Source organism: Cetorhinus maximus, chromosome 13, assembly GCF_964194155.1.
Source record: "Cetorhinus maximus chromosome 13, sCetMax3.hap1.1, whole genome shotgun sequence".
Classification (NCBI taxonomy): Eukaryota; Metazoa; Chordata; class Chondrichthyes; order Lamniformes; family Cetorhinidae; genus Cetorhinus; species Cetorhinus maximus.
The window spans coordinates 12,401,424-12,426,040 of record NC_135891.1 but is presented as its reverse complement, the minus strand read 5'-3'; the positions used below and the strand labels follow the sequence as shown (position 1 = coordinate 12,426,040).

General features: G+C 44.6%; 1 protein-coding gene across 1 annotated transcript in view; it reads left to right on the top strand.

The window, feature by feature from the left end:
* Positions 1-16,700, top strand: part of slc13a3 (solute carrier family 13 member 3) — a 41,488-nt gene extending 24,788 nt beyond the window's left edge. Inside the window, exons 9-13 of the mRNA XM_078554967.1 lie at positions 436-533; positions 2,212-2,324; positions 5,646-5,807; positions 7,665-7,802; positions 14,446-16,700. Coding sequence (XP_078411093.1) covers positions 436-533; positions 2,212-2,324; positions 5,646-5,807; positions 7,665-7,802; positions 14,446-14,613 — 679 coding nt within the window. The 3' untranslated portion in view covers positions 14,614-16,700. The remainder of the gene's footprint in view (positions 1-435; positions 534-2,211; positions 2,325-5,645; positions 5,808-7,664; positions 7,803-14,445) is intronic.
* Positions 16,701-24,617: the final 7,917 nt, after the last annotated feature.

Genomic DNA, 24,617 nt, shown 5'->3' with positions numbered 1-24,617 from the left:
GGACATGAGTTCAAATCCCACCAAGGCAGCTGGTGGAATTGAAAGTTAGTCTCAGTCAGGGTGATTATGACAACTATCATCAATTGTTGTAAAATCCCATCACTAATGCCCTTTTGGGAATGAGGGAAGGAAATCTGCTGTCCCTACCTGGTCTAGCCTACATGTGACCCACAGCAATGTAGTTGACTCTTAACTTCCTTCTGAAATGTTCAGTTTAAGAGCAAATAGGGATGGGCAAAAAATGCTGAACTTGCCAGGGATGCCCACATCCCATAAAAGAATACAAAGTGTAAATAAGGGATAGCTAAGACACTGGCTGTGTGTTAGAGGAGAGCAGTAAGACTGAACAATAAAGAAAAGCTCGATGTCTTGGTTTCGGCTTTACCAATCAGCTTGGATCTTATTAATAATTTGTTCTAAAACACTCTTCTTTAGATATGTGTCAGATGCGGTGACTGGAATGTCATTCGTTATTATATTGTGCTTCTTTCCATCCCAAAAGCCCTCACTGAAGTGGTGGTTTGACCCAAAAGGTACGTGAACCAGTTGAATCAAATTATGAATGAAAAAGGGAGTTGTAAGGGGAGCAGAGTGAGGAGTCGGGAAGAGGGAGAAGTTACAAGTGCCGTCAGGAGCTATGCATTGTATGTGGATAAAAAAAAACCTGTTAAGCTAAGGTAGTTACTAATTAATCCAATAGGAAAACAAGGGGACATTTCTTTACTCAGGGGGTAGTTAGAATGTGGAATTCGCCACCAAAGGAGGTGATTGAAGGAAATAGCTTAGATTCTTTCAAAATGAAACTGGACGAGTCCATGAGAGAAAAGGGAACAGAAACAAATGCTGGAAGGCTGAGATAAGGTAGGCAGAACAAGAGGAGGCTTGCTTTGATTTTAGACACCAGCACAGACTAGTCGAGCTGAATGGCCTATTTCGGTGCTGTATATTCTTTATAATAGATCTGAGAGAAAGTAACTGTCAGACGACACAGTGTGGAAGAGCATGTGTGGAGACTAACTGTGAATTTGAAAACTCGTGCGTCACAACCCCAGTGATTTTGCCAGGATCACACCCACAAGTGCCCTTCAGTGCCAGCCTTATCTGAGTTTGTGAGGTTAACAGAATGGCACCTTCTTTTGTATGGGGCTGGTAGACACCTGCACCACGATGGGCACATCTCCTTTGCCTCTGCAACCAGAAAATCTATAGATTGCCCTGCAATACTGGACGGTGGGTTGGAATTCCAGCCACCCCCCCCCCACCCCAATCATGTCTCAATAAGTGCACCCTTAACCCTTTTAATCAAGAGGCGAAATGCACTATTCCTTTGAGTGTCCACGCATTCTCACTTCCACCTCTGAAAAAGCTGAACAGAAAATTCCTGAAATGTCCAGAGTTTGGCTTGTTAGGCAGGGGAATCGAGCTGTGAGTTATCCACAGCGAAACTGTTCAGCCAGCAGAACCTGCCTTCTGTTTTAACTTTTTCATGGGAAGTGAGCATTGCTGACAAGGCCAATATTTGCCTCCCATCCCAAATTGCCCTTAAGAAGATGGTGGTGTACCACCTTCTTGAACTGCTGGAATCTCCCTGGTGTAGGTACACCCACAGTGCTGTAAGGAAGAGAGATCCAGTTTTGTTTTACCCAGTGAAGGTAAAGGAATGGTGATATAACTCCAAGTCAGGATAGTGTGTGGCTTGGGGGGGAACTTGCAGTTGTGCGATTGTGTGTGGGGAGACACAAGCCACAATCAGGTTTATAATTAGGTCTGATCAAATTCAGTTTAGTCAACAGCGTTTGCGGAGTCTGGCAAATTCACTAACGTGTTAACAAAGCTTGAGTAACTGTTTACTTGCAGTATCAAGGACATAGTTATTCATTAAAATGGCTGATTTGTCACATTGTTTGAAAGAGTAAAACATTTACATTTCTCTAAATGCTGAATCATTTGCCGAAACCTTTTTTTTTACTATTAAGGTTGAGAACGTATGAAATAGGAGCAGGAGTAGGCCCTTCGGTCCTTCGGGCTTGCTCTGCCGTTTAGTAAGATCATGGTTGATTTGTTGTACGTGACTGTCAATCATTAAAACTTTGTCTGAATGGCATTCTAACCACCCAACTTCCTTTCCCAAACTTGGTAATTAATTGACTTTTTGCAAAAACCGGACACATGTCACTTCAACCTTTATTTATTTTCTCTATTCTTCCTCAGCCTCAAGAATAATTAATCCACCCCTGCTAAGCTGGAAGAAAATCCAGAGGGATTTACCCTGGAATGTGGTCATACTGCTCGGAGGAGGGTACGCAATAGCAAAAGGGTGTGAGGTACTTCTCAGATGCACTTGATATTTTGCCTAAAAATACATCCCAGAAGGGAAATGAACAGTTTGGACCAGTATTCTTATTTTCCAGTTTTCACTGGTGTTCCATTTTAAGATATATAGGACCAGTTCAGACCAGTATTCTTATTCCCCAGTTTTTACTGTTTTCTCTTGCTGGGGAAAAAGAAGACCCGATGACCAATTTAACAGCTTGAATTCTGAAACTTCCTCAGTGTTGGATCACTCATTGGAAGTCCATTTCAAACTTCAAAGAAAATATTCCTCACTTTGACTCTCCTTCAAGGGTTAATTTCAAGGCAATCCTGATCAAGTAGAGGGACCGACTTTCCCGATATTTCCACAGTAGCTTCAGCAGAAAAGCTTCAGAAACCCAGAGAAATGGTGTAAACGGCTTTGCTCCATTTTTTTAATGCTTCTGTCAAAGTTAAACTGGGACAGCCTGATTAAGAGGGCGCACTTTGTTCCTACTTAACTAAATGGAGGGATCTCAGCTTCCCCAGTTGGCAAGAGCTCAGGCTCAATTTTTTTTTAAATTCATTCATGGAATGTGGGCTTCGCTGGCTGGACCAGCATTTATTGCCCATCCCTAGTTGCCCTTGAGAAGGTGGTGGTGAGCTGCCTTCTTAAACCGCTGCAGTCCATTTGGTGTAGGTACACCCACAGTGCTGTTAGGAAGGGAGTTCCAGGATTTTGACCCAGTGACAGTGAAGGAACGGCGACATATTTCCAAGTCAGGATGGTGAGTGACTTGGAGGGGAACTTTCAGGTGCTGGAGTTCCCATCTATCTGCTGCCCTTGTCCTTCTAGGTGGCAGTGGTCGCGTGTTTGGAAGGTGCTGTCGAAGGAGCCTTGGTGAATTCCTGCAGTGCATCTTGTAGACAATACACACTGCTGCTACTGTGCGTTGGTGGTGGAGGGAGTGAATGTTTGTGGATGTGGTGCCAATGAATCTCTTTGTCCTGGATGGTGTCAAGCTTCTTGAGTGTTGTGGGAGCTGCACTCATCCAGGCAAGTGGGGAGTATTCCATCACACTCCTGACTTGTGCCTTTATAGATGATGGACAGGCTTTGGGGAGTCAGGAGGTGAGTTACTCGTCACATGATTCCTAGCCTCTGACCCACCAGGGCACTGCTTTAATCATGCAGCAGACAAGCAATGGTAAGCTTGTACATGATGCATGTTTGTGCATTAGCTTGCAGGGTTCATTAGAGTCAATGGGAAGATAATTTACCCCCAAACTATTCCTACCTCCCCAGGTCTCAAATATGGTTAACAAGGCCATTGGAGAAAAAAAACAAAGCACTGGGGTTCATTTCTAGAGGGATAGCATTAAAAAGGAGAGAAGATGTGTTAAATTTGCATTGGAAGTTGGTTGGTTCACACTTGGAGTAACGTGAACTGTTCTGATCTCCATGTTATAAAAATAATATAGCAGCACTGGAGAAGGTGAGAACAAGATTTACTAGCATGGTGCCAGGATTCAGGGAAGATTGAACAGGCTGGGGCCCTTTGACTTGATAGAGGTCTTTAAGACAGGTTTTGACAGGGTAGACATGGTGATGTTGTTTTCACTTGCAGGACCATAAGACCATAAGACATAGGAGCAGGAATTAGGCCATTCAGCCCATTGAGTCTGCTCCGCCATTCAATCATGGCTGATAAGGTTTTCAGCCCCATTCTCCCGCCTTCTCCCCATAACCTTTGATCCCCTTACCAATCAAGAACCTATCTATATTGGTCTTAAATACACTCAATGACCTGTCCTCCACAGCCTTCTGTGGCAATGAATTCCATAGATTCACCACTCTCTGGCTAAAGAAGTTTCTCCTCGTCTCTGTTCTAAAAGGTCTTCCCTTTACTCTGAGGCTGTGCCCTCGGGTCCTAGTCTCTCCTACTAATGGAAACATCTTCCCCATGTCCACTCTATCCAGGCCTTTCAGTATTCTGTAAGTTTCAATCAGATTCTCCCTAATCCTTCTAAACTCCATCGAGTATAGACCCAGAGTCCTCAAACGTTCCTCACATGTTAAGCCTTTCATTTCTGGAATCGTTCTCGTGAACCTCCTCTGGACCTTCTCCAGGGCCATTACATCCTTCCTGAGATACGGGGCCCAAAATTGCTCACAATATTCTAAATGTGGTCTGAGCAGAGCCTTATAAAGCCTTAGCAGCACATCCCTGCTTTTATATTCTAGTCCTCTCGAAATAAATGCCAACATTGCATGAGAGACCAGACCAGGAGCCATAAGTGTAAGCAAGTTACTAATAAATCCAATAGGGAATTCAGGAGATACTGCTTTATCCAGAGAATGATGCAAACATGGAACTTGCTACCTCAAAGAGTAGTTGAGATGTTTAGCATCGATGCATTTAGAGGGAAGCTAGATAAAAGCACGAGGTAGAGCAAAACGTCGATGGGGATTTGATGAAGGAGGTTGGGAGGAGGCATATGTGAAGCATAAACACTGGCATAGACCTGTGGGCCAAATGACCTGCTTCTGTGCTGGAAATATAATGTAATGAGCCAATATTTTGCATTTTATAATCAGGCATTCACTGTTTGTGTGGCTGGAGCCCATCCTAGGAATTGAGGCAGATGGTTCAGCCTGGCCAACCTTCAAGCCGCATAACTGTCAATCCATTCATTTGAATGGATGTAACTTCACTGTTTTCCAGGGTGACCAACCATCCCCTATTTTCGGGGATTGTCCCATATTTGCGGCCGCTGTCCCACGTCCCGGCTCGAACGCTGCTGGGCTGCTATTTTCCTCATAATCCAGTTCTTCAAATCTTGCGCATACACAATATCCATTCTCCTCCTTTTTGTGCACTCTCACGCCTCCGGCAGTACCTCCCACCCCCGCATGTGTGGACCCCCATGCCAGAGTGTCCCTTAATTTTCTCCGTGAGAGTTGATCACCCTGCTGTTTCCTGCCTGAATTTCAGAATACATTCTTATCAAAAATGTAACCCTCTACTTTAACTTGAGTAACTTACACTCATTTGAAGGCAGGGTGTTTTGTCCCATAAAATGTTTTCCTGCTCTATAAGGGGATGGAGAAAAATACTAGGCCCTAACTTACAAGGCAACCTCCTGGTGAAGAACGTTGCACAGTAGGGCAGAGAGTTGAACGTGGGAGTTAGAATGGCCAATAAGCAGTGCCTTTGTGTGTCTGTTTCTTTCCAAACGTTACAACTTCACAATTTTGGTTTCTGTGCTTTTTCCAGGATGCCCAGTTCTTTTCAAATGAAAATAGAACTTAAACCTTGCTCATCCAATTTGACAGTGTCTTTGTTTTCCAGGCTTCAGGCCTGTCCACCTGGTTCGGCAGCCAGCTTCAGCCATTGGTGAACATCAAGCCCACCACAGCTATCATCCTGATCTGCTTGCTGATCACATGTTTCACCGAGTTTGCCAGCAACACTGCCACGATTGTAATAATGTTACCAGTTGTGTCAGAATTGGTAAGTTCCTTGAAAGAGAAGGAAGGAGAAAGGAAAAGCTTGCATTTCTGTAGCACGTTTCATGACCTTAGAATGCCTCAAAGTACTTTCCAGCCAATGAAGTAATTTTGGAAGGTTGTGTAGTGTAAGAAACACAACAGCCAATTTGCGCACAGCAAGGTTCCACACACAGCAATGACCAAATAACCTGTTTAGTGATGCTGGTTGATGGCTAAGTATTGACCATGACACTGGGTGGGCTCCTCTACATACCCAAATAAACCATTGATAAAAATTATAATTTTAAATTGACTGTGCTCACTGACCAACACTGGTTCCCAGATTGGCGATGCTTCAAATTTAAAATCCTTATCTTGAATTTTCAAACACCTCCGTAATCCCTTTCAGTCCTACAATCTCTCACCCTTGACCCCCAAGATTCCTGCTTACCTCCAATTCTGGAGTCTTGTGCATCCCTGATTTTCAACACTACACTATTTAGCTGCACTGCCTTCAGTTGCTCTGAGCTCTGGAATCCCTCTCTGAACCTCTCTCGATCGCTGTGCCTCTCATCCTTTAAAAATCTACTTAAAACCCTGCCTCTATAAACCAAGCTTTTGGTCATCTGACCTAGTATCTACTTGTGTGGCTTGGTGTCAAATTTACTGGATAACACTCCTGTGAAGCAACTTGGGAGGTTTTACCACGGTAAAGGCACCGTATAGATGCATGTTGTTGTTGTTGTTGTATTGAATCTTACATGCATTACTCGCAATTTTTCTTTTAGTTCCTGGGATTTTTTTGGAGGTGCTCTGGGGCCGAAAGCTGGGGGAGGGGTGGTGGAGGAGGGGTGGTGGAGGAGGGGTGGTGGAGGAGGGGTGGTGGAGGAGGGGTGGTGGAGGAGGGGTGGTGGAGGAGGGGTGGTGGAGGAGGGGTGGTGGAGGAGGGGTGGTGGAGGAGGGGTGGTGGAGGAGGGGTGGTGGAGGAGGGGTGGTGGAGGAGGGGTGGTGGAGGAGGGGTGGTGGAGGAGGGGTGGTGGAGGAGGGGTGGTGGAGGAGGGGTGGTGGGGGAGGGGGTGGGCAACATTGGCTAGTGATGGGATCCAGGGCCAAATTTTACAGGTGGCGGTGAATTCAGTGGCTGCCGCTGGGCCTGCCATCCTATTAAGGACAGCGGCCCACACCCAATCAGAGGGCCACAGCTCAACAGCCTCAGGAGTGCCACCAGGATCAGAGGCCAATGCTGGGACTGCACCTGGAGGAAGAGGATGCAGCAATGTACGTACTCAATCACAACCCAGTAGGTGGGGTCTGGGGGCACTGGGGCCAGTCAGACAGGCCCCGACGAAGGGGTAGAGGCCACTGAGGGCAGGTGCCACCATTGCCATAGGGCAGCAAGTGCTGCTGGTGGCCCGTACGTGGACCAGAAAGTACCCAAAGATTAAGGTCCCGCCACCTCCAGAGCCCGCTAAGAAGCCACCCAGAGTTTAGCTGGCTGTCTCCCCATGCGGTGGAATGCCCCTCCTGCTGCTGGTAAAATGCCAGTGGAGGAGGAAGAGGTCCTTGATCAGCCACTAAAGTGGCTCACTTGGGCTCCAGTCCGACAGGCGGACTATCTGCCACCATTCCCAGCACTGGCAAACTGGCATGGTGGCAGGAAGACATCGGGCATGCCACCTGACACCATCCCAAGCCATTTTGCCAGCCTACCCCTCTCCAAGCCTGTCCGCGAAGGCCTCGTAAAATTTCAGCCCCGGAATCAGTTAGCAGAGGTGGGATTTTTATCTACCATTAATGTAGTTTCTCTATTGCCAGTAGGATTGATATCCGTTAGCCTGCAAGGACAGCATCTTATCCATTTACTTATTATTTCTTACAGGCTGTGCAGTTGAGGGTGAATCCTCTCTTTCTGATGATCCCTGCAACCGTTGCAGCTTCCTATGCTTTCATGCTTCCAATATCAACACCGCCAAACTCAATTGCTTTTGCTACGGGCTTTCTAAAGGTCAGCGATATGGTACGTAGCATTCCTGAGTTGAAGAACAGGTTTGAAATACATAGCCTTGAACCTCAATTCATAAAATTGAAATCAGTGATGCGCCATTGAACAGCCACTATTGAGATGAATGGGGGTTTTGTAACTACACTGCCCTTTCCTACAATGAGTGCGTTCCTCATTGTGACCTGTTGGCTTGAAGAAAGCCCAAGAAGGATAATGTTGGTTCATGAAAGAATGGCTTTCATTTAAAGCAAGGCTGTTCCCATATATCCTGAACACTTACAAGGTGTGCTTGTATATATTAACGTGCTGTACTGGTACCCTACAGGGTGAATGTGAGTTGGTTTCACTCTGCCATATCTTATTTGGTTATTCCTGCCCATTTTTGGATGATGTTTCTGGCACAAGTGAGTTGTACCTATCTTGTGAGCAGGAGATCTGACAGGATGGGTGTAAATCAACTGGAAAATTTGGGTCTCCCTCCCCATGGAAATAATTGCATATTTGGTTTCAACAATGGTCGGTTTGCTGGAGAGAAATTGGTGATTGGGACAATTGATAATCGTCTGCATCCTCTGTCTTTGTTTTACCTGGAGAACCTCTCGTTTCATTATATTTTAGGATCTCGGCTTCAGCAATGCTAAACTCCTCTTCATTTGCCTTCAATTTCATTTTCTCACTTGCGCAGCATGTGATATGGATGAGGATTTTCAGCATCAGAGCTTATTTTTTGAACAGTGACGCTTGAACACAGCTTCAAAAATGACCAATTGCTAGCTGATATCCATCGGACTGCTTTGAGTTGCAAGGAGGCCTTCTTAGCTTGTGAAAAAAATGTTTCTTCTTTTTTGTAGGAGTCATTTAAGACATTTCATCCTGAATAGCTAACCCTCCCCATTTCTATACTTCCCTGGATCTATTTAGCTGTGTGAGAAACTGGCCGGTTTGCAGAGGGTAGGCTTGCAAAAAGTACATTTTGCTGATAATGGTGAAAAATCAAGTTACTTCATGGATTCTAAATGCGAATCAAGATGGCAGCCCTTTAATTGGCAAAAGCAGCTGCCTGGATTATTATAACTTTCTTAAGTCAGGTATCTTAGCTTTTTTATTAATGGTTGAATTGTTGTGTTAATGATTCTGGAGCCAGTTTGATTGAATAGCTTCATGGAAACATTCAGTTGGTGCTTGGGTTAAAGACTATTGGGATTGCTTAGGCTCATAGAATGATACAGGACAGAAGGAGAGCATCTGGTCCCTTGTGCCCGCCTTTGAAAGGGCGATCATTTAGGCCCATTCCATTGCACTTCCTTCATAGCCCTGGAGTTTTTTCCCCTTCAAGTATTTATTCCAATTCCTTTTTGAAGGTTATTATTAATCTTCTCCTTCCACCTTTTCAAGCAGTGCATTCCAAATCATCACAGATCCCTGTGTAAAAAGAATTCTCCTCATGGCACCTCTTATTCTTTTGGCAATTCGTGTCCACGGATCACTGACCCTTCCACCACTAGAAGTAGTTCCTCTTTATTTTCTAAAAACCCTTCATGGTTTTGAACTATTAAAACATCTCTCATCCCTCCCTGCTCTAAAGGAGAACTAGTCTATCCAGATAACTGAAGTCCCATATCCCTCATACTGTTCTCGTAAATCTCCTCTACACTGTCTCTAAGGCCTTGGCATCCTTCCAAAAGTATTCTAACTGGGGCCTAACCAGTGATACATAAAAATGTAACATAACTCCCTTGCTGCTGTACTCTGTGCTTCAGTTTATAAAGCCAAGGATCCAGTATGCTTCTTGAGACAGATTTTTTAACCACCAATAGAATTGTGTACATGCACCCTCTATAAAATTGTGCCGGTTAATTTATGTTGCCTCTCCTCATTCTTCCACCTAAAATTTATCACACCACACTTCTCTGTGTTAAATTGCATTTGACATTTCATTTTTTTAAAAAATTCATTTATGGGATGTGGGCATCGCTGGCTAGTCCATTGCTAATTGCCCTTGAGAAGATGGTGGTGAGCTGCCTTCTTGAACCGCTGCAGTCCATGTGGTGTAGGTGCACTCACAGAGCTGTTAGGGAGGGAGTTCCAGGTTTTTGACCCAGCGACAGTGAAGGAATGGCGACATATTTCCCAGTCAGGGCGGTGAGTAGCTTGGAGGCGAACTTCCAGGTGGTGGTGTTCCCAAGTGTCTACTGCCCTTGTGCTTCAAGATGGTAATGGTCGTGGGTTTGGAAGGTGCCATCTAAGGAGGCTTGATGAGTTCCTCCAGTGCATCTTGTAGATGGTACACACTGCTGCAACTGTGCATTGGTGGTGGAGGGAGTGAATGTTTGTGGATGTGGTGCTAATCAAGCGGGCTGCTTTGTCCTGGATGGTGTCCAGCTTCTTGAGTGTTGTGGGAGCTGCACTCATCCAGGCAAGTGGGGAGTATTCCATCACTCTCCTAACTTGTGGCTTTTGGACTGGCTTTGGAGAGTCAGGAGGTGGATTACTCGTTCCATGATTACTAGCCTCTGACCTGCTCTTGTAGCCACAGTATTTATATGACTAGTCCAGTTCAGTTTCTGGCCAATGGTAACCCCCAGGATGTTGATAGTGGAGGATTCAGTGATGGTAATGCCATTGAACATCAAGGGGCGATGGTTGGATTCTCTGTTGTTGGAGATGGTCCTTGCCTGGCACTTGCCGCGAATGTTACTTGCCACTTGTCAGCCCAAGCCTGGATATTGTCCAGTGCTTATTGCATTTGGACATGGACTGCTTCAGTATCTGAGGAGTCACAAATGGTGCAGAACATTGTGCAAACATCAGCGAACATCCCCACTTCTGACCTTATGATGGAAGGAGGGTCATTGATGAAGCAGCTGAAGATGGCTGGGACGAGGACACCACCCTGAGGAACTCCTGCAGTGATGTTCTGGGGCTGAGATGATTGACCTCCACAACCACAACTGTCTTCCTTTGTGCTGGGTATGACTCCAACCAGCAGAGTTTTCCCCTTGATTCCCATTGACTCCAGTTTCGCTAGGGCTCCATGATGCCACACTCAGTCAAATGCTGCCATGATATCAAGGACAGTCACTCTCACCTCACCTCGGGAGTTCAGCTCCTCTGTCCATATTTCAACCAAGGCTGTAATGAGGTCAGAAGCTGAGTGGCCCTGGCAGAACCCAAACTGGACGTCAGTGAGCAGGGTGTTGCCAAGCAAGTGCCACTTGATAGCACTGTTGATGGCCCCTTCCATTACTTTACTGATGATCGAGAGTAGACTGATGGGGCGGTAATTGGCCGGGTTGGATTTGTCCATGCCTGGACAATTTTCCACATTTTTGGGTAGATGCCAGTGTTGTAGGTATACTAGAACAGCTTGGCTAGGGGTGCGGCAGGTTCTGGAGCACAAGTCTTCAGTGCTATTGCCGGAATATTGTCAGGGCCCGTAGCCTTTGCAGTATCCAGTGCCCTCAGCTTTTCCTTGGTATGACGTGGAGTGAATCGAATTGACTGAAGACTGGCATTGTATTGCTGGGGACCTCCTGGAAGAGGCCAAGATGGATCATCCACTCAGCAATTCAGGCCGAGAATTGTTGAGAATGCTTCAGCCTTACCTTTCACACTGATGTACTGGGATCCCCCATCATTGAGGATGGAGATATTTGTGGAATCTCCTCCTCCAGTGAGTTGTTTAATTGTCTACAGCCATTCACGAATGGATGTGGCAGGACTACAGAGCTTAGATCTGATCCGTTGGTTGTGGAATCGCTTAGCTCTATTTATCACTTGCTGTTTATGCTGTTTGGCATGCAAGTAGTCCTGTGTTGTAGCTTCACTAGGTTGACACTTTATTTTTAGGTATGCCTGGTGCTGCTCCTGGCATGCGCTCCTGCACTCTTCATTGAACCAGGGTTGATCCCCTGGCTTTGTGGTGATGGTAGAGTGGGGGATTTGATGGGCCATGAGGGTACAGATTGTGGTTGAGTACAATTCTGCTGCTGCTGATGGCCCACAGCGCCTCATGGATGCCCAGACTTGTGTTGACAGATCTGTTTGAAATCTAACCCATTTAGCACGGTGGTAGTGCCACACAACACAATGGAGGATACCCTCCATGTGAAGCCAGGTCTTCACCTCCACATTGACTGTGCGGTGGTCACTCCTACCGACACTGTCATGGGCAGATGCATCTGCGGCAAGCAGGTTGGTGAGGATGAAATCAAGTATATTTTTCTCTCTTGGTTCCCTCACCACCTGCCACTGACCCAGTCTAGCAGCTACATCCTTTAGGACTCAGCCAGTTCAGTCAGTAGTGGTGCTACTCAGCCACTCTTGGTGATGGACATTGAAGTCCCCCACCCAGAGTCCATTCTGCACCCTTTCCACCCTCAGTGCTTCTTCCAAGTGATGTTCAACATGGAGGAGCACTGATTCATCAGCTGAGGGAGGGCGGTACGTGGTAATCAGCAGGTTTCCTTGTCCATGTTTGACCTGATGCCACGAGACTTCATGGGGTCCAGAACCGATGTTGAAGACTCCCAGGGCAACTCCCTCCCGACTGTATACCACCGTGCCGCCATATCTACTGGATCTGTCCTACCAGCGGGACAGGACATACCCAGGGATGGTGATGGTGGTGTCTGGGACATTGTCTGTAAGGTATGATTCCGTGAGGTTGATTATGTCAGGCTGGTGCTTGACTAGTCTGTGGGACAGCTCTCCAAATTTTGGCACAAGCACCCAGATGTCGATAAAGAGGACTTTGCAGGGTTGACAGGGCTGAGTTTGCCGTTGTCGTTTCCGGTACCTAGGTCGATTTCAGCTGGTCCATCTGGTTCCATTCCTTATAGACTTTCCTCATGATTGTGATACAGCTGAGTGGCTTGCTAGGCCATTTAAGAGTCAACCACATTACTGTGAATCTGGAGTAGGGAGGCCGTTTCTGTCCCTAAAGGGCATTAGTGAACCAGATGGGTTTTTATGACGATTTACAATGGTTTCATGGTCACTATCACCAAGACTAGCTTTTTTAATTGCATATGTATTATGTGAATTTAAATTCCACACTGCTGTGTTGGGACTTGAACCCAAGACCCCAGAGCATTAGCCTGGGTCTTTGGATTGCTGGTCCAGGTACATTACCACTACAGCACCACCTCCCCCCAATACTAGCCGATGCTCGTGATGTTGCTCAGGAATAATATAATTTGTGTGTCTGTTTTCCTCTAACTGTCTTTGTGTTAGTCTTCCAATTATTAATTATTTCTATTTCGTCTATTAGTCATTTTGATTGTCCTTTGGCTCCTTTTTTCTGCTTTGCTGCAATATGCAATATTTTATGTACACATCAGTTGCAAGCAATTTTATTAAGATACTGCAGCTTAAAAATGCTTTACAAACTTCTATTTTTGTCCCAAATGATCCCTTTAATGATGACACCCCACCCACGACCTTAAACATTCACTCCCTCCAACACTGGTGCATGGTGGCAGCAGTGTGTACCATCTGCAAGATGCGCTGCTGCAACTTATCGAGGCTCCATCAACAGTACCTTCCTAACCCGCAACCTCTGCCACCTGGAAGGACAAGGGGCAGCGGATGCTTGGGGACACCACCACCTGCAATTTCCCCTCCGAGTCTCACACCATCCTGACTTGGAAGTGTATCCCCATTCCTTCACTGTCGCTGGCTCAAAATCCTGGTACCCCCTTTGTAACAGCACCCTGGGTATTCTGACAATGCCAGGCCTGCAGCGGTTCAAGAGGGCAGCTCACCACCACCTCCTCAGGGGTAATTAGGAATGGGCAATACATGCTGGCCTAGCCAGTGATGCCCACACCCCATGAATGAATAAAAAAAATGTTTAGCCATCTTAGTGGCTGGTATTAACACTAACTAAACTTTACAAGGCAGATGAACAATTAACAGACTTGTGTTGCATTCACCACGTTGCGAATGACCTTTTAAAAGTGCTGTGTGACGCACTCAGAACACTAAATTTCATGTGATTTAATGTCCAGGCCACGACTGAATGATCTTTTCCAAATGAAGTGACTTCGTGGGGCATTTACTTTTGAAGAAAGAGCAATTCTGGGGTAGAACACCTCTCATAGTTTTCTTAACCAAAACGTAGCCAGAAAACACTTGTGGTGAACCGGGGGAGGAGGGGGTGGACCGGGGTTGGGGGGGGTGGGGGGGGTTGTGGTAGAGTGGCCACCGGCTTTATTTTACATGCCAGTGGGGTGGGGTGGGGGGGGGGGGGGGGGGCTGTAAAATTTCCCTCTCCTCCCCACCACCCCCAAGACTTTCTTTGATATATCTGTAGCTGTAATAATTAGATTGTACAGTACTATGGCCTGCTCACACCTTTTGCACTTCATTTCATTCTGGTCAGAAAGGAACAAAGGAAAATGGTTTATTTTACTAACCCTTTGACATAAGGGACCATGTTTGGGGTACCAAAGAGCAATCTCTGTCCCTGCAACCAGACACTTGCTGATGTGGCAACATAGCCACCAGGAGTGAGCCAGAGAGGCATGCGGAAATTTGCAACTGCACTTCTCTCGTTCTGGTTTTAGTTTTAATAATCTTATCAGCAGCCTACACTTCTCTCAACGTTCCTTAATCTACTGAACGTGCTATTGATTGAATGGATTTGTCTATGCAGGTAAAATCTGGGGTCGTCATGAACATTTTGGGCATCCTCCTACTCTTGCTGGCTATAAACACATGGGGTCTGCACGTGTTCGAACTGTCGACTTATCCTGACTGGGCCAGGATCCACACAGAGGACATCCAGAATGTCACTATGATCTCCCTGAATGGAACTATGTAATACAGGACACTGTGAGACATCGAGTCACAAATCCTCCAAGGCCAATGGCCTAATGTTGCTGAAGAGAACCAACTGTCGAGAAATTAGATTGGATCCAACTGTGCGAATGTGAAAAATTTACACTTGATTTTTTTAAGAATCATTGTATATTAAATTAAACATTAATCTTATGTTGGATAAAAAGCCATAATGGAGTCTTTACAAATATTTTAAATTAGCTTTTGTCTTTAATGATAATTATTAAAATGTACTTTACATCCTCTGATTTTAGCATTATAATGAAACACAGCATACATAACAGGCCAGATTATCATCAGGCAGGAGGCTGGAGTCGGGGAGATTTCCTGATTTCGCAATCCCGCCTCCTAACAGACAGTGCCTGCCAAGTCTGTTTTCATCCAGCAGAGATGCCACCTCTGGCAGCAGGCCCCAGGCGGAGATGGAATCAGGCCAATGCCGAGACATCTAGTTTAGAAGGCCTGCCTCTGTTCACTGGGATATTGGCCCAGTTCTGGAGATGAGTGTGAGGCCCCCTAATCCTCACCCCCATGCCCCTCATCCCCTACCCATAACCTCATCTCCCTCAATCTCCCATACTTCCCATGTCCCCTCACCACCCCATATCCTCCTCACCCTACTCAACCCCCATACTCCCCTCACACCCATACTCCACCTCACCCCTTCACCCTCCAATTCCCCCTAATCCCCCTCACCCCCCCACCCCCCCCATAAATGCCTCACACACCCAAATACCTCACCTAACTCACTCACCCAGTATCCACTATAAACAGAACTCACAAGCCCTATAATAACATTTGGAAGTGTTTGAAGAAAATCTCATAAATATGTCAAAATACACACATGTTACTTGAAAAGCCACTTTAAAGCATTATTCTCTTAAAAGCTCATAAATCTATCAAAATAAACAAAACCATATTGTCCTTTACAGCTGTCTCAATAAATACTGCTGAGCAGAATCCATTAATGGGTTGGAAGTCAATCAAACACGCATAATGACATTCCACTGAACAACTGTATAAACAAGTTGCAGAGCAGAATCAATTCAAGCATCCTAATACAGCCAGAAGCTCAGCCATCTGGCAAAGCTATGAAACAGTCAAACAGATGGCTGAGTTGAACTTCGGGGGGGGGAAAAAATTAAGCAATGGAGACATTTCACTCAATCAGACTGGATCCCAATAGTTTACAATGCAGAATAGCACTTTAATGAGTAGAAAATGTACTCTCATGCATCTGAAGACATTTCCACTTTTACAATGCTGTTCTTTCCTTTGAAAGTTTGCCTGTTGTCAGAGGCAACAACTTGGCAACCACATTATTTAATGGTCATTTACCATTTCAAAACAAATCATTGTGATCATTCACTAAGATAAAACCAGACATAACTTATGCTATAGCATTTCATTATGACATATGAGGTAGGAAACACCTTTTATAATGATCTTCCATATGGTTCTCAACTCCAAACCATGGTTCCCTCATGGTTTACAACACCCCTATGTTGGTGTGATTCATGCTGTCTCCAAAGTCCGCCCTGTTCCTTCAAAATTGTGAAAGGTTGGAAATGCCCACTTCCCAGGTGCCAACAATGTCGGAACCCCTGTAAAAAGGCTGACTACCCACCTCCTTATCCTGTGCTAATGAAAATTTCTGGTGCTGGGAATGGGGGCACAAATCCCAGATTGGGATCCCACCCGTCATATTTAAAGCCTGCCCGAAGTGTTTCAGCCCCACGTCAGGACAGGAAAATTTGACCTCACAAATTCATTAAGATAATGATATTTCTGACTAATATGTGGAAAAAAAATACATTACATTGGACAGCAGAGGAATTTCATTCCAAAGATGGAAGGTAACTAGGGATACAGACATTGCTGAGAATACCACACTTTCCTGAATATAATGCACAATTGATCTAGAAATTAGGGTGTGTATTATGCATGATGACAAGTCAAAATTGTTTATTTTGCAGCTGAGCAAGAACGTTTTTCTAGTTGTGCTGTGAACGATAATACATACTAGAAATGTTGAGTTTTGAATTTTAAATTTAAATTAAATGAGTTTTTTTTTTAAATTCTCCCCGTTTCTTCTGATTGCCGAATGCGGGTATGTGAGGTTGATCCTCGAGAAAGGAACTGGCTTGTATATCTCGTGACTTCCGCTTGTCTCCAAAATCATTAGATTATTTTGAGATCTTTGAAAATTATGAGACAAAATTATGTACTGAGGACACAGTACAATTTAGTTTCAAATATGCAGTTTAGTGACACTGCATCTACAGGAGTGTAAACACACTTTACGACAATCACAGGATCACAGAGGCTTTACAGTGTAGAAGGAGGCACTTCGGCCCATCGAGTCTGCACTGGCTCCCTGAAAGTGCATTCCACCTGCCTTATCCCCGTAACCTTGCTCATTATTTATTTTCAGGTAGTAATCCAATTACCTTTCTAATAACTCGATCAAACTTGCCTCCACCACCCTTTCAGGAGGTTTGTTCCAGACTCCAACCATCCTCTGGGTGAAAAAAATTTTCCTCACATCACTTCTACTCCTTTTGCCAATTATTTTGAATCTGTGCCCTCTAGTTCTCAATGCTCTCTTGAGTGGGAACAGTTTCTCACTATTTACCCTGTCTACACCTCGCAGGATCTTGAATACCTCTATCGAGTCTCATCTCAGCCTCCTTTTCTCCAGGGAAAACAGTCCCAACCCTTCCAATCTATCCTCATTCTTGTGAATCCCCTCTGTACTCTCTCCAATGCCTTCACAGCCTTCCTCAAGTATGACACCCAGAACTGGACACAGTACTCCAAATGAGGCCTAGCTAGTGTCTTATACAAGTTCAACATGACCTCCTTACTCGTGTACTCAATGCCCCTATTAGTAAAGCCTAAGATACTATAAGCTTTATTAACTGCTCTCTCAACATGCCCTGCCATCGTCAATGACTTTTGCACGTATACACTGAGGTCCCTCTGTTTCTGTACCTCCTTTAGAGGCTCTCCCTTTATTTTATACTATCTCTCCATATTCATCTTGCCAAAATGGATCACCTCACACTTCTCTGCATTGAAATGAATCTGCCACTTGTCTGCCCAATCCACCAACATGTCTGTGTCCTTTTGAAGTTCAGGGCTATCCTCATTACAGTTGACAACATTTCCCCATCTTCATATCATCTGCAAATTTTGAAATCATGCTCTGCACACCACAGTCTAGGTCATTAATATGTACTAGGAAGAGCAAGGGTCTTAACACTGACCCCTGAGGCACTCCACTACAAACCTTCCTCCAACCTGAAAAACAGCCATTTATCATTACTCTCTGTTTCCTGTCACTCAGCCAATTTCTTATCGAAGCGCCTACTTTCACTTTCATTCCATGAGCTAGAGCTTTGCTCTCAAGTCTGTTGTGCAGCACTGTATCAAATGCCTTTTGGAAATTATTTACACCACATCAACAGCATTTCCCATATCAACCTTCTCTGTTACCTCCTCCAAAAATTCCGTAAGTTTGTTAAACATGATTTTCCCTTAATGAATCCATGCTGGATTTCCTTAATTATCCTGCACTTTTCTAAGTGACTATTGATTTTAATCCCAAACTATAGTTTTCAGAAGTTTCCCTGCTACTGAGGTCTGTAGTTGCCAGCTTTGTCCTTGCATCCCTTTTTGAACAAGGGTGTAAAATTCACAATTCTCCAGTCCTCTGGCACCTCCCCCTGTGTCTAAGAAGACAGGAAGAATATCAATAACGCCTCTGCAATTTCCATTCTCACTTCCCTCAGCACCCATGGGTGCATCTCATCCAGTCCTGCAACCTTATCTATTTTAAGTAAAGATAGCCTTTCCAACACCACCTCCTCCTCAACTGTAAATTATTCTAGTGCACCAGTTATCTCCTCTCTCACCTCGGCCTGGGTAGCATCTTCTTCCTTTGTAAAGACTGAGGCTAGTCAGTCACCATAACCTGGGATGGTGATATGCAACAACAAAAATGAACAGCAAGCTGCAACAACATCATGGAGTTATGTAGCATCTTTAACATCGTAAAACACTTAGTCGTTTGGTAGTACAGAACTTGCTGAAAAAAGGGACATGCTTTCGAATTTGGAACAAAAGCTTGGCAGTTAACTGTTCTCTGCTGCATTCTACATGGCAATGCCTCTACCAATCAGGGTCCACTTGTGAACCAATCAGTTTCTCATACAATATATATTGTTGTTCCCTTTACGGTTGGTTTATCTTGCATAGCTGTCCTGATGAGTGCAAGATGAAAACCTTCAATAGCATGTCTCTTCTTCAACACAAGTCACTTCACAGAGGCATAATCAAAAAAAAAACGAATGTTGTGTCAAAGGAAACATTAGGAGGTGTTGATCAAAAAAGTGGGTTTTAAGGAGGCAAGAGAGGTAGAGAGACACAGCGAAGGAAATTTCAGAGGGTGGGCCTAGGCAGCTAAAGGCACCAGTCTCCAATGGTGGAGCAAAGATGGGGTGCAGAAGAGGCTGGACTCAGAAAGACAGAGATATCAGGAGTGAGTTGTGCTGTTGTTGGGCCGGTGGAGGTTATAGCAACTGGGACAAGGCCATAAAGGAATATAAAAATGAGCAGTCAACCACAACCCCAAGGTAAGAGTCCTGATCTGCTAAGACCAGCAGTTGGAAAGATCGTGTTTAAAATCTTTCCAGCAACCCTTAGAAGCCAACATAAAAGCAGCTACTGCCTCTATAGGCATTGCTGCACATCTAACAGATCTTTAGTTTCAGTGGTAAAAACAAAAAACTGCAGATGCTGGAAATCCAAAACAAAAACAGAAATACCTGGAAAAACTCAGCAGGTCTGGCAGCATCGGCGGAGAAGAACAAAGTTGACGTTTCGAGTCCTCATGACCCTTCAACAGAACTGTTGTTCATATTGAGTTGATATGACAAATAATAGTGTTGAATTTTTGTTGCAGCTGCTCTCACATTGTAACGTGAATAACCGCTTGGTGTGAGGGTTCTGAGGATCGACATTGCCAGGCAGTACACACTGCAGCAGAGGGTTAATGCTGCAGTCGTGACTAGAATTGTAAAGTACCCCCCCGCTCTCAGAAACAGTCTTTAGTGATCATTTTGAAGGCAAGTAAAATATTTTTTAAAATGTCATTAAAGGTCATACAAGTGCCACCACGTTCCTCAGCAGTACCTGCTGATATATTCAGCCGCTGTCCCGGTGACAAGCCTTGTCCGTCACCCTTGTGCCACCTCGTTTAACCGTGTAAAAGACTCCCAAACTTTCTTAGATCTGACGCTTGAAAAATCCACCAGGCAACATAAAATTGGGTTGGGTGATTGGGTTGTTAACAAGCTTAATGGCTTGTTAATTAGTTTTTCAAAAATGCCGGGTGGGCTGCTGATTCCAGCCAACTTCCGTACTATCGGAGACTGGCATGATGACGGGGTGGGGTGGTTGGCGACTGACGTCAGCATGTCGAATTTTACATAAGCGCAGGGTGGGCTCGAACGTGAATTTCAGCCCTAAGTCAGTTCTTCCTTCAGATCTGTGAGAAACCATCCACAATACCTCACTTCTTACTGTAGGACACTGTTGTAACCATGTCCGCCCATCTGTAACAGTCCATGGACTGCAGCGGTTCAAGAAGGCAGCTCACCACCACCTTCTCAAACGCAATTAGGGATGGGCAATAAATGCTGGCCCAGCCAGCAAGGCCCACACTCCATGAACGGTAGAAGCAGCATCCAATCTACTTGATATGTTTGAACTGTGAATAAAATCTATCACGTGCTGCAGTTGTCGCACACTGAGCGCCCTGCCCTCAACCTACTTGTTCCAGCTCTTGTACTAAACGAGATTAAAGCAGCTTTGTGTAATTCCCAGTGTTGATGAGACATGTGACATTGCAGAATTACCACCATGTACTACTCTTGCAATAATGGAAAAGTTCCTGTTTTAGCAATGCAAAGTTAATGTAACACTAGTATTGGCACAAAGGGAACACTTTAAAAGCCTGTTCTGCTGCAGCAGTTAAAGCTGGAGCAACAATCACTGACTAGTTACTGGTTCCAGGTGCCTGTGAATAAGGTCAGCCAAAGAGCAGCAATACTGGAGCAGGGCAATGCACCTTCCATACTGTATTATGAAGTAAATTCAAGTCACATATAATACTCAGGGTAAAGAAATAAGTAACTTGCACCTTTCATCAGCTCAGGATGTTTCAAAATGCATTATAGAAAGTTTTTTTATTGAAATGTAGGATATACAACAGCCAATTTGCACATAGCAAACTCCTACAATCAACAGCGAGATAAATGACCAAATTATCTATTTCAATTATGCTAGATGAGGGATAAATATTGGCCAGGTCACAAGGGAGAACACCCCTGCTCATTCATGAAAGGTGCCATGGAATCTTTTGGAATCACTTGAGAGGGCAGAAGGAGTCTTAGTTTAATGACTCATTCAAAAGATAAGCTCCTCTGACAGTGTAGCTCTCCCTCAGCACTGTACTGAAGTGCAAGCTTAGGTGGTATGCTCAAAGGGGACATAATTGAATTAAACTGACTCAGAGGTGACAGTGCTCTTACTGACCATGGCTGAGACCATAGGATATTAGCCACTTTGTGTTTTGTAATGCCTTAATCTCCAGCCCCTGCAGGTTAGCCTTGATTTCCATTTCCGCAATAGTAAACCAGCTGCTTTCAATACTCTTGTCAACAGGCATACGCCCTTTGCCTTCATCCTAAAATGACCAGTATCATTCAGAGAGGACAGTCATGGTTACTTCTGCTTGTTTGAGCAAGGAACCAGGTTGATGCCACCTGCAAGATTCGGTTTTCTTTGGCTTCAGATCCCTACATCCAAAATTCAGGACAGCCTGTCAGTCAAATCTAAGTCATTTTTGTCCGTTCTCAGAATCCCTCTGGCTGCACCTCATCGAACCGTTCTTCATATGACAGCCAAAATGGAAAGAAAGACTTGAAAGACTTGCATTTATATAGCACCTTTCACACCCACAGGATGTACCAAAGCACTTTATAACTAATGAAATCATTTTGAAATGTAGTCATTGTTGGAATGTGCAAGTTACTGTCAGCCATGGCTCAGTGGGTAGCACACTCACCTCTGAGTCAGAGGTTGTGAGGTCAAGTCCCACTGCAGCAGGTCTTGAGCACAAAAATCTAGACTGATGACTCCAGTGCAGTACTGAGGGAGCGCTGCACTGCCTTTCGAGCGTGATGTTAAACCATGGCTCCGTCTGTCCCCTCAAATAGGTGTAAAGATTGCATGGCATTACCTTGAAGAAGTGGCCCTGGCCACTAGGTATCCCTCAATCAACATCACAGAAACAGATTATCTGGTCATATCACAAGAGTGCCAGACAATATTCTGATGAGGAAGAGCATTAAGGCTGAGCCTAATCCCATCCTCACAGTGCTATCAGCAAGTAGAAGTGGAAACCTGGGCTACTTTCTAAGTTAGGGGACGGTAACACCAATTATAATAGCTCTTCTATGCCCTTGATTGAGATCAGCTCACCATGCCCAGACCAGATGTTAGATTGTTGTATTATTCACAAAGAGTTAAAAACTAATTGTTGTGTGAAGGTACAACCAGGGTACCACATTTACTGCTGCATTGCAGTCAGGTCCCAAGCAACAATGTACCAGGCTGCCAGCCACATGCAGAGTTGGTAAGAAATACACTTGATGAAGCTCCAGCATTTTGAGTCTAAAAGCTTTTTCATTCACTTACAGGATATGGGCTTCGCTGGCTCGGCCAGCATTTATTGCCCATTCCTAATTGCCCTCGGGAAGGTGGTGGTGAGCTGCCTTTTTGAACTGCTGCAGTCCATGTGGTGTAGGTGTACCCACAGTGCTGTTAGGGAGGGAGTTCCATGATTTTGGCCCAGCAACAGTGAAGGAACGGTGATATATTTCCAAGTCAGGATGGTGAGTGGTGTGGAGGGGAACTCCCAGGTGCTGGTGTTCCGATCTATCTGCAGCCCTTGTCCTTCTAGATGGTAGTGGTCGTAGGTTTGGAAGATGCTGCCTAAGTGTGAGTATTTCAAACTTCTGGGAACAAGAAGACAAAGCACCAGAGGTCAAAATGTTTACTGAAGTTTCCCGTCAGAACTACTGAGAAATCCAACACTTTATTGCAAATGCCCTACTCCCTGTAACAATAAAGTCAAACGTTAATGACAGTTCTAATTTTGCTGGTCCTCACAAGGAATGACACTTGCATATGAACACAGTGCACTTTGACTGTACAGCAGTTATTCAACATGTGTTAACCCATGATTCCACAGATCAGAACCATTTAGAAAACCTTCCATAAATGATTCATGTCAATGATAGGAATAATCAAATAATTATCAACCTGGATGCTAGAGAAAGTGTTACAACATGACCCCGGAACAGTGGTATTAACTGATGCATTAAATGGGTTTTGACCTTTTGCGCAGAAGGTAGCGTTTTTGTTTTAAAGAGACAGTACACTGAAATTGAGAACAATCGCCAAGATATTGCATTAAGAATAACAGCAGCCATCAGTGCTCACTGTTATTACAGAATAAATCGGGCAACACCTTCCAGAATCCGCGCGTGTGTGCAGTTATAACAAAGTTGGGCCTGGGAATCCATAGCAAATCCAGAAAAACCGCACCCTAACTTTGGCTGAAATCCACCAGAACAGCCAGGAATCAGGCTAAGACTCCTACGTACCAAATCTTGGCTTTGTGTCAAACAATTGGGATGTCCCTTCAGGTTACCTCAGCTCCTGAATAAATAAGAAATCCTCTTTTAACATTTGGGCTGCTGCTCATAGCCCTTTGTAATCGTCGTAAATCCCCAACAGGTAAAGAAACACATTTCTAAAATCGATGCCTCGGCCTCCCGTTAACTTGTCGCGCTTAATGCCGAATGGCTATCTTAAAAATTAAGTGCCTTTTGCTGTAAAACATCAGGAGCACAAGGAGGAACAAGCTGTAGAGGATCTGATTGCTACATTTTGTTGCTCATTTGGTTGGAACAATGATAAATTTACTTCCTCAGCACATGAATTCCATATAACCCATGATGAAAGGCCATTGATGTAGTATAAAGGGTTAATGATAAATATGTACGGCTGCATTTGTTGCCAACAGCACGTAGGCACAGTTCTAGTGTTTCACTCCGGCGTGTCATTGCAGGTGACAGAGGAGGAAGCGGCTAGGAGCAGAGATGCTTACCAAACGGCTCTTGGAATTGCAGGGCAGTATTTTACAACTACTGCTTCTTAGTAAAGTAGGGGGAAAAAAATAATCAAGGAAGCCAAAGTGGAACCTTGACCCGTGACATAAAACCTAGCTGTGCAGAAAATCGGTGCCCCTGTTTGCTCATGTAACAACAGCTCCTAAAAAATTTTAAAACTATGATAACCGGCAGAGTAAACATTTAACAAGTTGTCTGGGACGATCCATACTGAGGATTTCAGATGCAGAACTATGACCGCAAAGCTCATGAGCCTTTAATTATTAAGGCCTTAAAGGAACAATGAAATTGTAATGCTCAGGAGAAAAGAACAATTCTCAACTTGCAGCTTCTAATTATACTTTTAAAAACATTCAGCCTATTTCTATCATGGCAAGTAATGTCTCAGGAACATGTCAGGGTGATTGAAAAAATATTGCCACAAGAACAGAAAAAGCTTTCTGGCAGACTGGGAGCAGTGGAGTGACGTGATTAGTTTTCTGCGTACGAATGGACCAGTGCGCAGGCGCAGATGGGTATCGACAGCCGTCTTGTGTTGGCAGGAGATACAGTGAATACATAAATATATAGTCTACATGGTCAGTGACATAAGATCACATAATAACAGAGCATGGAGAGAGATAGTTCTATGCAGAGCCTCGCGCTGAGTCTACCTTGTGAATAGTGAGCATAATGTTCAATAAAAGATAGAGCCTTATCTTCAAGTCCAGGACCACGACTACCA